At 37.8% G+C, this 15,704-nt stretch overlaps 1 protein-coding gene across 1 annotated transcript in view; it reads right to left on the reverse strand.

Annotated features, from left to right (window-relative positions):
• MAGI2 (membrane associated guanylate kinase, WW and PDZ domain containing 2) overlaps positions 1–15,704 on the reverse strand; it is a 1,285,084-nt gene that overhangs the window by 279,327 nt on the left and 990,053 nt on the right. Inside the window, exon 7 of the mRNA XM_073899397.1 lies at positions 13,069–13,126. Within this exon, the coding sequence (XP_073755498.1) occupies positions 13,069–13,126 (58 nt within the window). The remainder of the gene's footprint in view (positions 1–13,068; positions 13,127–15,704) is intronic.

Consider the following 15,704-nt stretch of genomic DNA (forward strand, 5'->3'; position numbering starts at 1 on the left):
CGCTCTAAGACTGGAAAACTCTAAGTCATGGTGTGGGGTGTGGTTTTGTCAGAAAGTCTCCCTACTTCCATTATATGACTTAGTCTAGTGGACAGCTAGAGCTCTCAAAGTCTCCATCATGGAGGATGTGCCTTAGTCCTGAACTTGGGGGGCATATTATGAGTTTTATCGTATCAACCAGATAGGAAAGTTGTGGTGCTCCCTAGAATTCTCAATCATTTCAGCATCATTTACTGGCCACCTCCAATGCACTAGGTATTGTTCTTACCTGGGGCTCTGAGGATGAGTAAGAGATGCTCCAGGACTATGAAGAATCACATCATCCTGGGAACTAGACATTACCATGTGCTGGGAGATGTGAGCATAATCTGACCTGTAATATACTCTCTGTTGAACCGGGTTCTCATTGATTAATAAATTATTATGAGCTGTTAAAACGTGAAGTCACACTATAGTCTAAGCCTGCTGAACTCCATACATCACTCATACAGAATGACAGACATACACAGCCACGAATACAAGAATACTTTGGAGCCTGACTCGAAGGAGTGTCAGGGAATTAGCAAAGACACTCAGAAGAGTGAGGAATCATGCAGACAACATCACTGATGTCTGCAATTATCCAGGAAGGAGGAAGCCAGGGAAGGAGTGCTAATAAAGAGGGATGGATTAAGACTAGGGCAGGACTGTGGCCTATTCTCTCAGTCAACAGGACACGAAGATAATTCCAATTCCATATAAGGCCAAAACTCCCAAAGTTTTCGGGTCCAATAACCATCATAAGAAAAAGATAAAAAAGTATTATGCTCGAGTATTGGGTCTTTATTACTGCCTGGATCAGGGGGAAATAAAATACACAGTGATTCCTTTTACATGCTAGAAAGTAATTAGAAAACCTGACAACATTAAAAAAAAAAAAAAACTTTTGATACTTGGAAAACACTTTTATTGTGAATCTGTGGGGCCTGAGTTTGGGCAGGAGGCTCTCATTCTGAGAACTGAAGGACCCTGGGAAGAAAGGCATGGGGAAAAAAAAAGTAGTGGGAATAGAGGATAAAAGGTCAGCAAAACCAAGAGCAAAGAAAGGTGGAAATGGGTTCCTTTAATGTTTTTTTTAAAGATTTTATTTATTTATCTGAGGGAGAGAGAGAGAGAGAGAGAGCACAAGCAGGGGGAGCTGCAGGCAGAGGGAGAAGCAGGCTCCCCGCTGAGCAAGGAGCCTGACCCGGGGCTCGATCTCAGGACCTGGGATCATGACCTGAGCGGAAGGCAGATGCTTAACTGATAGAGCCAAACACGTGCCCCCTCTTCACTGTTGTTTTCAATAGATGGGTTTTTGGGGAACAAGGATTGTTGCAGAGTTTTACATAATTAGCACTCTATGTCTAAAGTTATGCCATCAACAGAAGAGCAAAACTTCATAAAGATTAGATGACAGTTTCATGTCGCCTTAATGGGGTATGTATTTTCACATAACGTGTTGGTGCCTTTTCATAATACACATGCAAGGTTGGCCAGTTTAGGCCCCCACACTGGGCTGAGTCTCTATTTTTCATTCTGAATCTCTAAGTAAAGAAAATGATAGGTGTGATGTTGAATATTTCAGAAGAACATTCCATTTTGCACACTTTTAAAGTTACTTTGTTCTTGTTCTGATTTAAATTATTTAATAGATGCCAGAATTTGGTGAAAAAACAATTGTTTGGAAGATGAATGTCAGCCTTCTGAAGAAAGGAGAAAATAAAGGGAGAATGGTGAATGGTAGAGGGAGATTGGACCTAACATTCATTGAGCAAATACTCTATGCCAAACCTTCAGCTAAACAGGTTCCATACTTTTAATTCACCAGCTCCTCAAAGAGGGTAAACGAGTTCTTGCAGATCTCACAGTAAGGGGCAGATGCATGATTCACACCCAGCTCTGTGTAGTGCCAAATCCAGCAACACTGATTTATGTGGTTCTGACACAAATATACTCTTACTTTTCAAGTGACATAACTTATGTATATGCAGGCATGGGCTGTGTTCAGTAATCTTTAGTATACTTTGGCCAGGTGATTCTGAATTTCTTTTTACCAGGATTTCACTGTGAAACTGGTAACTTTCACAGGATTGTAAATTACCTGCTGATTTTCTGAAGGCAAACATTTTGAAAATACAACACATTATTTTGATTATTACATGATTTTTTTTTTTAAAGAACCCAAAGACTATGTAATAGAAATATGGGCTTCTGTGTGTATGTGTGTGTGCATGTATGTATTGCATACTGTGAAAAATGAAACGGTAATGAGAACGCAGGTGAGGAACCAGGAGCCCTGGCTTTGCATAATGTAGTTTTCAAGCCAGAAGGGTCTCCTTCAAGGACTGCCTTTTCAATTCCTTTAAGGTTAATCCTAACTCAATTTTCTTGAACTGTGTCCTTAAAACTCTGGAAGTTGAACATGGGCCATGTCTCTGGCAATTATGATATTGATAATAAGATGATTCTGCACTAATACTTATGAATAGGTTAAAGCTGTATGTGAGTAAGAATGAGGTCGTCAATAACACAAATATGCCTGTCTTGTCTCAGATTCTGGAAAGGGCATGTTAGGTCCTGCTGAGGTCCGGTGATACAATAAGAAATGAAAATGAGATACTTACTCAGCAAGAAATTCCTTACGTGCTAACACGGTGGACCGCGGAGCACCGGTGAACTCTCCCCCTGACCCGCCCATAACAGGCACCTCTGAGCTGTGGACTCATGAATAACAGGGGCAAGAGGAGCCACCTGCCCTCTCTCTGTCCTCGATCTCCCACGGACCTCTTGGGTTTCACTAACATGAAAGCCACTGGCAATGAGTCTGAGTCGTCATTCTCTCCTACTTTTGAGACCAAATCAGTGTTCGGGGCTTAAGCTACCTTTGAAGATTAGGTCAACCACTTGCTCACTACCTTTGTGAAATTCCCCTAATATGTCCGAACTGCAACTGCCCATCTGGAAATACCCTACTCACCTCATAGGACTGTTTTGAAGAGCACACAGATAAAATATATGAAAGTGTTTAAAGATGAAACATGATGTGAATTTAAGTTGATTTTAATATTGTTGTTATATTCAGAGTACAAGAATTAAGTATAGCCTAAATGTGGATAACATGAAGTCTGTAAATTCCTGTCCTGGGCTCTAACTCTATTCTACCACCTACTTGCTTGATGGCTTGCCCATAAAACAGGAAAAACAGCATCGAACATAAAGTGTTGTGGTGATGATGATGATTAAATGAGTTATGTAAGATACCAACTACCTACCAAGTGCTTAGTAGATAGTAGCTATTAATAGCATTTTTCTGGGCTGACTAATAGTTACTAAGTATTTATACACTGTCAATGCCACAAACTCAATTACTAAGTAACATTACAGAAAAAAGGACAATTTTTCCTATCATTTTATCTATCTGAAAATATATTCACATTTTTTTTTTGCACCCAATTAAAACAGAAGACAGTGAAGTAAGAACAGGGTGAGGTGACTGTGTCAGCCTCCGTACATGAGTGTTGTGCTCAGTGGAGATCTGAACTAATGTTTTAACGTTATGATGAACTTAACCATGGTACTTAGTAAGCTGTCAGAAACTGCATACCTAATGGTGAGTTTCTTCCAGACTAAATTAGTGCAAAACGAATTTTATTGGTTTATCACAGCAAATTGACTTTCTTTTGCCTGTAGTAGATCCAGTTAACCTTCTAAGCCACAGAATAGAGTAATTTTTTTCCTTGACAATTTTAAAGTTCATCTTACTTAGCTAGATTGAATTTAAACGTGAAATTTGATAATAAAACTTTTTGTAATCCATCTGTTTTTATTATACAATTAGCTGAGTCTATTGTAATACAATTTCATCTAGTTAAATATGAAATCGCCTGTTAAATGGTACTAATAAATAATGTTTAATAATGTCACTTCATATCATAAAAAAGGAGACAACAATATTCCCTTTGAATGCATTCAGCTTTGATAATGGTGAAAAATACAGTGCTTACCCTGACCTTTTGTTTATAAGCTTATCTTTATCCTTCTGCCCTTTTAACAACAATCATAATATCATCTCAGGTCTGTAGATGTCAAGTACAGTTATATTTTTTTTCATAGCTTTGTAAGGAGATTCTATTATAATCATCCACCCTTTTAGGAGGCCTTCTTTACATAACGCTCATGTGATGGGGTTGTGAAAACCATTAAAGTAAAATTTTTAAAATGGTAATATATATGTTATTGTCTAGCCAAATAACAAGTGGAAATTGAAAGAAAATGCTTTCAAATTTTAAGTATTCTTTGATCAGCAGTTATAATGAGAAAATAATGAGGCTCATACAGGAAAATGGCCAAAGTTATCCTTGTTAACACAGGTGCAGTGGATATTCCCTGAACTAGAAAAGACCTTAGCAATCACCTAATCCAAACCACTCATTTGACAGATAAAAGCCAGGGAGGTTAAGTGTAATTTTGTACTCGCCTGTGAATTCAAAATCATGGATGCTAAAAGGACAACTGTTACTAACATCGTGGTCTGTGACACAACATGAATTTTGAAAAACATTATCTGCATATTGAAAAAGATGAGATTAAAGTTTTCATGTGGGGGTGGAAGGCATTACATTTTACCCACTCCCAGGGTGACCATCCTCCATTTTATACAATAATAGGCTGCCCAAAGAATGACATCAATCGGCCACTTTCTCGGTTTGACTAAGCTCCCTCATCCCTCGGCCAGTATTAGCATCTCTCTGCGCTGAATGTGATTCCAGGTATGTATCTTTTAAAGATCTAAAAGACCTAATGCCAGCCAAGTACTTCAATTCGAGAAAGAATTCTTTTCTAACACCAAAGGGAAAAATGGTTGTGTTGTTTCACTATGCTAGTTTTCAACATGCTGTGATCCTGAGGGATTTTTAGGACAATTTTGACTTTATGCAATTTTCACTTTATGTGCTAACTTTAGAACTTAGTCTCAGTCTAAGATACGACTCCAAAGTATGCGATGATACAGATTGGTAGCATGAAACAACAATCCACAGTTCACCCACAAGAAGCCTAGCATGTTTAAGCCAGAGAGAGAATAACTGAACTATATCAGCTAACTGTTGTACACATTCTAGAATAAAAACAATGATCTCTTTGTGTGTTATATAACATTGCCTTGGCAAGAGGCAAGCATGATGGTCCAGTGAAGATGGCGGCAGCTTTCTCTGTGTTGCCTCCCTATGAGCTACACTGGACTGGAGTCCCCTCCCTCAGCAGGAGGTATGGCTCTTCCCACAGGGCTCTGGGTCTCCTCAGGGCAGGAATAATAATCTCCACACAGCTCACATCCAGCTCAAAAGGTTGTCTGCGACTCCCTTGAGCAGCAGTCCCCCAAAAGCAGACTGTCTTCCCTGACTTCATAAGGCTACTTTCAAGTTCTCACGGTCCTATAAAAATGGGGGAGAAGGAGGAAGCACACAGCATGGTGTGCTTTCCTCCAGAGCACACAGCACAGCGTTTCCAGTTCTGACCATTCCTGCCCTCTCTCCCTGGGAGAGTGAGGGCTCAGGGACTGTGTCCCCCACATTGCTGCCCCTCCACTAAGTTCCCCTGCTTTGTGCACTGGGTTACATGCCTGTGCTTAACCTCTGCAGAAGCACCTAAACAAGAGCCCAATTTAATTTGCTAGATTCATAAAAAACACCTAAAAACAAACAACTCTTCCCAAAGTGTTTACGAATATATTCACAAATACATTCTCAAAGAAAAGTTGGTGCTAGAGTAATAATTCCTCTGTCTTTTATTACTGACTTCAAGACAAAGAAACAATCCATTAGAATTGTAAAAATTATCTTTTTTTTAAAACATTTATATGTAACTCTGATGCCAAGGTTAAATAATTCATTGTTATTTGTAAAACTCCACCTGCAATTAAACCAACTTAAACCTCTGGATGCTCAAAGCATTCTTTATTCAGAACCCGAAGATTTGTTAAATAAAGTGGTTTATGAGATCAAACAGTTGCTAATAAGAATGTTTTTAATTACAGAGTCAAGTTTTCTTTCCTTCATTTGAAAAGACATTCAGGGGAGGAGAAGGTAACTAGAATATAGAACACATTTGGATCAGATGAGAATGAACCAGCAGTGGTGAAGGGCCTCATACCATGAAAAATCAATCTCAGGTAAGGAGTGGATGAGGGATGTGCATTCAAATCTTGACTGGATGATCGTGGTAAGAAGATTGGACTTGTGACTTCATTTTGATTGAATGGATCATATTTTATTTTAGAATATTTGAAGGACCCTGGCATAAACAGTAAAAGAATCATAGCCTTTCTACCGATCTGTGGTTGAACCACAGTGTTAGGAAAGTAAATTAATAGCCTGTTGACAGTTATATAATATCAGTAAGTGGTCCAGAGGAGGTAAGTAGGAATTACCAGTTACAAACTATCAGAAATGCTAATGTAATGTAAAGAGCATATGCATGGTGCTGGGGTGTCCCTCACTTACTATGCTAGATTGCTTGTTTCTTCCAGGCTGAAATGAATGATGCCACAGAGGATGAAACTGGCCTGGCTCAGAGTGAAGGAGGTAAAAATGAAAGGCTCCTGCCTTAGCACAAAAGAGCTGCCTGTAGTTCAGAAGAGATCAGGTACCCCATACTTATTTTGATATACTTATTCCTTTTGTTTGTGAAGTGAACTGATTTATGCTTGTTTAATATGAGAAAACATTTTGTAAAGAACAGACATTTTATATTAATGTAAAAACATAGCTACTCTACTGAACGGTCTCTCTTAGCTCTACGGGGCATCAGACTTCATCAAGCTTCAACCTTACTAGCCATTTGCCCTTGGAGAACTCAATGAAGTCCTCAGAGGATTGGTTCCCTCATTTGTAAATGTTGTGACTGTCACTTGGGATAATGGATGTGAAAGCACATTAAAAGTTCAAATAGTGCCTTACACATTACTATTTCTACTATTACTTTCACCAATCCCTGGCTATATAAGATGACATGTACTATAGATAATTATGACAAAAGTAACGTCCTTGTGGATTACTCTGAAACCTCAACCCTTTTGAAAGCCACAGAGACATCATACTCTGCAGTCCTTGCTTTATCATTTCAATGGGCTGATGGAATTATCACTAATTCTAAAGAAAAAGCATTGTTTATTCCACATGGCATGCTCTCACCATGAGATTAAATTACATATTGCTTACAGATCAAATAATTTCCCTTAGAGTTGTTCACTTTGGGGGAATACTGTAATCACAAAGGAGCTACAGAAGTAATGCCACAAGTTGAGGACTTATCCATGTTATTGGGATACAGAAGACAAAAATAAGTAACATTTACTGAACACTTACTACATTCCTGTTCATTGCCCAACAGCAGCTGTGGAATGAGACGGTCCAGGTTCAAATTCTGGCTCTATTACTTAGTAGTTGCAAAACTATCTGTACCTCAGTTTCTTTATAAAATGGGGATAACAATACAAACTTTACAGGGTTTGTGTGTGTGTGTGTGTGTGTGTGTGTGTGTGTGTGTGTGTGCGCGCGCGCGCGCGCAGGCGCGTCTGAGTATAAAATGAGCTAGTATATGTAAAGCACTTAGAATATTACTTGGCATTGGTTAAGTGCAAAATAAAAGGTCTTCCTCTCCTCCCTTCTCCTTCTCCTCCTTTTTGCCTTCCTTCTCCATAACCTGTCTACTGGAGATCTCACAACTGGGAAGCTACAGGGTGGCCATCCTGTGACACTTTGCAGCCCATACTCTTGGCTACTAAATGACAATAATTGATGTGACCACATGTTATTTACAAGATTTGGAGCTCACCTTAGTATAGAATACCACCCAGCAACTTCACCAACAACACCACTCCAGTTTAGTATCTTCTATGACATAAATTTGTAAGTTGGGGAAAGGATATCTTTGTTAAACGGCTGTCTAAAAAGCATCAAGAAAAGCTTGCCAGTGTCTGCAGACTGATGGGAAAAGCTGAAAGTTTGAAAAATTAACTTTCGCTCTCGGAAAAACAATTCTCTAAGAACAAACAGGGTTTTTAAAAGGGTATTCTTTTCTGTTTATTTCTAATTGGAAATGTTTTACATTCATGCTGACTTGTAAAGAATTCTAAAGTTAGGAAGTTTTTCTGGGAAAATTTAGAAAACTACTCAAAGCGATGAAGAAGAGAAACATCCTTAGGATGAGATACTGAGCTGAAATCCTCTCTAGCTACTTTTCCAACTTGCAACATCATGACGAATGCTCATCATTAACCATGAAATGAATGTGATTTTCCTTTTACATTTAATGTTACATTGAAGATATTGTGCGGTATCTTTCAGACTTTCTGGAATTGTACACAAGTAACATTTTGGAGTAGCAGATGTGTGACATCACATGAAAAACTTGTAAAACCTTTCCATGAAAATCACATCTGTCAGTCCCCACTATCATTCTAACTGTAGTTATATGGTTTGCTTCTCCGTCTGTTCCAGAGGAGGCAGCTTTGCATGAAAGCTGTTCCAGGAAATTGTGTCTTCTGGACTAGCTACTTAAGCAAATTGTGTAACTGCCATTGAAACCAAAATGTACCCAGCAGACATAATTTCACAAAAGAGGAGAAAAAAACCACAATTGTACAAAAGTCACAGCTGTTCAGAACAACTCTACATTTTGCACTTTTTTCATTGAATTTTTTTTTTCTTTCTTTATGAACAGTGACAGTTACATTTCTAGTTAGCAACTTCAGGACTTCTTAATACATTGCTAAGTGCTGTACTCTCATGGATTTGGTGTCTGTCAGGAAAAACTGGGCTAACTTCTTTCTGCTGCTCCACAGAGTGGAAACTTGGTCCATCTGCCCTGTCTGCAGATGAAGATGTTGAGTGGGGCCCATTGTTCTCTACAATGCAGAGCTGTGTGGCTGCCCCTACTGCTCCATCCAGTGCCAACATCCCTATGTTAAAGTCCTCCCAGTATGAACTCCTCTTCTTTCAGGCCCTGCAAGTCTCACTACCGGTGGCCATCTTGTCTAGAGCTGCTCCCAAGCCACTGGTAATGGAGCGAAAGGCTCAGAATGCTTGGGTCAGAAGAGTCTCCCCAGCTGTGTGCAGCACGACCTCCCCTTGTTGGACATCTTCCTGTGACTGCGAAACTGTACCAGAGGTGGGCTAGAGAGCAGATGTTCTCTAGGGACCCCTCATTCTTCTTAGTGACGAGTCTCAGAGGCTTGTTTACAATATTACTGATTTTGAATGCTAATTACCGGATGATGATTTTGAGCAAGAGTTTGGAGTCTAAGCTCTCCAGTCAGAGTGCCTATGTCTAAATTACACCCATTCCTCTCAATAATGTGTGACACTGGGTAAGCTACCTAACTTCTTCAGCCAGCATTTCCCTATCTGCACACTTAAGACAATCTACGACATTATCACTATAGTGAGGATGATAAATGTGGTAAAGACTGTCGGGCACTTAACCCAGTTCATGGCACATACTAAGCAGTCACTCAATAAATGTTAACTATTTTGATGATACAGTAATGATGATGGTGGTGATGATTTTTCTGACTTTTGAATAATTAAACCTATCATCTTAAAACTGAATTTGCAGAGGACAGAATTATGGCATAGAAAGGAAAAGTTGGTACTGGTGGTCAAAAACGATTCAATCCAGGCTTTTCAGTTTCAAGTTATATAAACACTTTCGTGCTGTTGCTTGCTGGAATTCCTATCTGCTTGTCCGGAGCTGACAAGGAGAAAAAGGGCATAAGCAACTATGCCAGAGGCACGGGCTCATTTCACCCTGACATGACCTGCTGACTACAGAGGGACCACAGTCCAACTTCTGCTCCCAGTAGGCTAGTGTATTTGAAGAGAACGGCTGACTGTTAAGTCAGACTTCTGGTGTCCTAGCACAGGCTTTTTTTTCCCACTAGGTGGGAAGGTGGAATGTTTGTCATATTTTGTAACCGCACCTCTAACTGTGTAAGTGAGTGTGTAACTAAACACCAAAAATGATAGCTCTACAGAAAACCCACTGACTGTTATTATGAATAGAATTAGTGAATCAACATTTTCTTGACTACAGATTTACAGTGAAGACCACCTTGCTTTCTTACATTAACTGAATATTAATATGACAAATTTATATGATTCTAAGATATTGACATCAATGCTATCACTACAATTAATTGAAGTGTCTTCATCTAGGCATATTATATCTTATACTTATGATGTCTATAATGAAAACTGCATATAGAAACTTACCTTAAACTAGACAGTTATTGTTTTTCTGTATAATTAACTATAAGAAATTGGTAGCCTTTTTCTAACAAAAATACTCTGTGCACTGAAAGTGACAAATAACCACATATGTATTCATATAGTTTCCACCAAGACTACTATTTAGAACCAATACATACCTTGTGAAAATAATAGTGTAATGGAGATGCAACTCATTTTTTTTTGAACCGTTAAAACAAACCACATAAATAGATATTTTCAGGTAAAATGGAAAAGTTGTCTTTGTTGTGATGGAAGATCCCTGATTTCAAGTAATGTTTACATTATATAGAATAAATTGAGGTATTTTAATTGTTTTGGTGAATTTTTTCCAAAGGATGTTTCTGAGCAATATTGGAACATAATTCTACTTAAAATTATCTTTAGGTTTGAATTATCTGTCTCTTACTATTTTCTAGTCAGTCTGAGACACCCACATATCTAATTATTGGTGTTAGTATATGTTACGGAATTGTGTAATGGGGAAAAAACCATGACAAGTAGTAGAACTGGATGCAATCTGAAGAAAGTTAAATCTGATTCACTGAGACCCGTATCTATGATATCACAATCACTTGAAATCTAAAATTATTAAGTGTGTTAGACTGATTAAATGATATAAGACATGACTGGCTAACTTATGAACAATTTCTGACTATGACAGTGAATGCATGTAAAATGAAGTAGAGAAATGCAGACAGAAATATAATTTAAGCAAAAACAAAAAATACAATCATTTGAAGTATAAAAATAATGAGGACAATTATCTTTTAGGGTCACAGCTAGTGTCCAATTCAGTAATTAACTACAAGGGGTCCACCAGTAGCAGCTCTTTACATGAAGAACACACACTTCAATGAAAGAGAAGGTTGGAAGCATTGCTTTCCGATATGTCACCTCTATGACAGATAATTAAGGCAGAGAAGAAAGGTTTGAGTTAAATATTATTTTCCACATTGAAGCCAGCTTGAAAGCAGTTGAGGACATGGAAGAATAACCTGAAGAATTAGAATTGGGTGGGGGTTGGTAGGACAAATTTGGCCAGTTGCCTATTTTTGTAAATAAAGTTTTATTAGATGGTAGCTAATGCCCCTTCATTTAAGTGTTGTCTATGGTTGCTTTCAAGCTACAGTGGCAGAGTTGAATAGTTGTGACAGAGGTCATATGGCCCCCCAGAATATTTGCTCTCTGGCTCTTACTGGTATTTGCTAATATCTGGACTAAAGAAAAAATTCTCATTCAATGAATTCTGCAAGGAAGTGTATTAAACATGAGATCTGGTGTGTCACATCCCTCAGTTCTCTTCCCTTACCTGGAACTACCTTGGATTTCAGATGTAATAGTCTTAGGCATAGTACAGCCTGATTTAGTGACTTATGACTAGCTAGCATTTACTGGAAACCTGCAATGTTGATACATTTATCCAGAAGCTGCAGCTATATTATTATTAAAATATGCGTATTTTTATTGATTAGCAATGTAGGGGGAGCAGGGAGCCTTACAACTATATGCAAGGGACGTCTCTTTATTTTTGCAATGTGACACCTCCAGGCATTTATTTTACTTTTTGCTTCTATTGAGTATCCAACTGATACCAGAGCATTAGATACTATGCAAGAAAATTGCATGTGGTAAATGAGGTGAATTCACCTTGACTGGAGATGACTGACTGTGGTGCCAAAATTGGGGCTTTTCCAAATGAAGATGGTTGTCAGAGTATCCAAGCTCATGAGAAAGATGCTCAGGGGCCGGAAGCACACAGGACTTAGTCATCAGTACCTCCCCAGCACAAAGAAGGGCTTGACACTTAGTAAAAGCTCAGTGACTGAATATTGTTAGTAAAACAATTTAGCAATAGTGTCATTAATCTCTAACCCTTGACCATCTAGATTATTATTGTTAAACAGAATGTGATTAGAGGAAACAGAGTTAGATCTTGATAAATAATGTGAACACCTTTAGTTTTTCAGTCTCTACATTTCTTGGGTAGTACACTTTTTCTAAGCAATGTGTAGGCTTTGTTATTCACCCAAATAACATTAACAACATTACATACTAGGAGGAATAAAAAAAAATTCTCTATCAGAAGAGGGGGTTCTAGAAAAGTAAGCTGCATATTTAACTTTTGGAAATTATGAATATTACCTGATTTTCCTTAATGTGTATATAATTTAATCCCTAACAGGGGCTTTATTTGAAATAAAATAATGGATAGAAGGGATAACTCACATGCTAAGATACATTAAAGCAATGCAGCCTCCATTAGATAACATAAAAGTCCAATCTACAGAAAGAATACTATTGATTTGAAATGGGGCCTTAAAAGAGAAAAAAACAAAACAAAACAGATCTAAGTTTTATTTTATCCTTCAACTGGAAAGTACGGCTGCTTCGTCTAATTGGTTTTGAAATCTAGTTTAATAGAACATCTCTTTTGCACAACAAGTCCGCTCCCAACATTGTGACTGCAAAATGAAGGGCATTTACTTTGATATCTTTAATTATCACTCATTTGGAGGACAGTGTGAAACATTTTTCCAATTGGTGTTTTAGAATCATGGGTCAAAGGAAAAGAATGACCAATTAGCCAGCTGGAGAAGGAAGAGAGAGCTCGCTGGGGCTGCTAGAGTCTTTGTGGATACTTCAAAGTGAGATGAAAGGAAAGGAAAGGTGCTGCTGGCCACACATCCTCAACAACTGAAATACTAAAACAGTTTCACCACATATTAATAAGAAATTCGTAGGAAACTTAAAGACTTACTCAACATAATAAGTGCCATATATGGGATCATCAATTTTTTCCCAGCCATATGGAAGCTCTGAAAAATAAAGAATTATTTCTTTCAGTAAAGAAGCAACAGATATCACAATTTCTAATAAAAAGTAATACAATTTAATTGTTCACAGATTGCAGAAGTAGTCTACCAAAGTGGAAGAAAGCATTCAGAGTCAGCACCAAATTTCTGACGCATATTGTAGGAACTATAATAAGCACTGACTTAAAAATTGGGAGTTAAGACACAGAGCTGTCTTCTCTGCAGATATATTGCTGGGTCTAGCTGTTTATCCCATGCCAAGCAGTAGGATGGCACGTCCTCGTGTTATCACCACTCAAGGCAGTACAGAAGGCAAATTGCTTTCCTGAAAGTGCATACGGTTTTCTTATTTATTTGTATTGTTAAAAGGAGTATTTCCAGATAAAGATTGTATTGTCAAAATACATTTCTGAGGATTGCCAACTGTTTCTGACGACTGAAACAAAGGCATTATAAATTCTCAATTGACATCCCACGACTCAAGATGGTTAGCTTGCTGTTCTCTCCACATGGGTCAGAATTTGAATGCTGGCAATATACTCTCTGGGCATATTTTTTATAAAGTCTGAAACTGTAAACCCACTTTCCTTGGCAGTATGGTTTACATTTCCCATTCTTCATGGCTAATTTTTATACATACACATTTAAAATATCAACAATACTGTGAAGGCTTCTATAAGCAAAAACATGCTATTTGAAAACAAGGCTTTGCTTTATGATACTGTTTTCCAGACACACTGAGCCTTTATAATTACTAACTCTTATAAATAAGATGAATATCATATTTTTCTTGATAGATATTAATTACATATAGAGAGAGAACTTGGAATCTAAGTCAGATATATTGGCATGCTTTATATGATATAATTAAATGAAATTTACAAGTCTTATTATTGTAGTAATAACACATGTTCACTGTAGACAAGGCATAGTTATAAAAAGAAAATTAGAAACATCTGCAATGTTGCCATCCAGAGATAGCCACTGTTCATATTTTGGTGAATATCCTTTGAATATTTTTAGACATAGGTAAATACAAATATTTTTCTAAGAAATTAGATCATATAGTACATATTGTTTTTGTAGCCTGGTATTTCTACCTAACAAGATACCACAGGCATCTTCAATGTGAATGAGCATTACTGTACAATATCACTTAAAAGTGGCACAGCAGTGGTCTGTAGTGTGGCTAGAGCCTGGATGACCCTACCTCTTCTGTCACTGTATAGTTGGGACTTTCCAGTTTTTACCTGTTATATACCATCTATCTTGGACTTACTAAAAGCTAAATCTTTCATCATTCTCCTAATAATTTAATAATAATAAATTACTAGAAGTGGAATTTGGGAGTAAAGGGCATATACCCTTTTAGGGCTTTTGATATAAATTGCCAGATTATCGCTGTCCCACTCACAAAATAGAACAGTTTGTAATCTCACTGGGGGTTTCTGAATAACTTTGTTTTTCTGTACTGTCAAATTAAATGCAGGTCTGCAGTTCTTCATCTAAAACTTTTAGGGACAGTTAGGTTTGGGAATTAAGAATTTTTCTGGGGGTGCCTGGGTCGCTAAGCGTCTGCCTTCGGCTCAGGTCGTGATCCCAGGGTCCTGGGATGGAGCCTCACATCGGGCTCCTGCTCCGCGGGGAAGCCTGCTTCTCCCTCTCCTACTCCCCTGCTTGTGTTCCCTCTCTTTACGTCTCTGCCAAATAAATAAATAAAAATCTTTATAAATTTTTTTCTGATTTTCAAAAGTTAACATGATGCAAATGCCTTCTGTCCCATAACACTCCGAGCAGAGTCCAGGAAAGCAGTTAATAATCAAACACATGAGTATTTATGCAACCATAATTATGTAATTTGCACTAAAAGGCACAAATAAGGAGTGCTTCATATCAGGTAACACCGTTTTGCTTCTAGAGTGTCTAAGTCAGGTTACGTTTTGCTGCCAAATGAGTTACAAAAGGCAGTTTTTAGAGCTTTTGAATTTTTGGATATGCAGATAAGGTACTGTATATCATTATTTTAAACACCAACCAAACAGATTTTAAAATGGCAGTTTGCAGTTGTTTTAAGTTACCTTTCTTGGGTTGCTAGCTGGTTCAAACATTTTTTATACGTTTATCCTCAGGCAATTATTTTTTCTTTCGTACCTTTCTCATTTTTTAAAGTCAATTCATAAGAGTTCTTTACTTATAAAGGATATTAACCCTTTATAACATGTTGCATATATGTTTTTAAGTTTGTTTAGATTTAATTTTGTTGAACATTTTCTTTTTCTTTTTTTATTATGTTATGTTAATCACCATACATTACATCATTAGTTCTTGATGTAGTGTTCCATGATTCATTGTTTGCGTGTAACACCTAATGCTCTATTCAGTATGTGCCCTCTTTAATACCCATCACCAGGCTAACCCATCCCCCCACCCCCCTCCCCTCTGGAACCCTCAGTTTGTTTCTCAGAGTCCATAGTCTCTCATGGTTCGTCTCCCCCTCCAATTTCCCCCCCTTCATTTTTCCCTTCCTGCTATCTTCTTCTTCTTCTTCTTCTTCTTCTTCTTCTTCTTCTTCTTCTTCTTC

The sequence above is a fragment of the Callorhinus ursinus genome, unplaced genomic scaffold (genome assembly GCF_003265705.2).
Source record: "Callorhinus ursinus isolate GAN/ISIS: 27379988/994484 unplaced genomic scaffold, GSC_fseal_2.0 scaffold12, whole genome shotgun sequence".
In the NCBI taxonomy this organism is placed as follows: domain Eukaryota; kingdom Metazoa; phylum Chordata; class Mammalia; order Carnivora; family Otariidae; genus Callorhinus; species Callorhinus ursinus.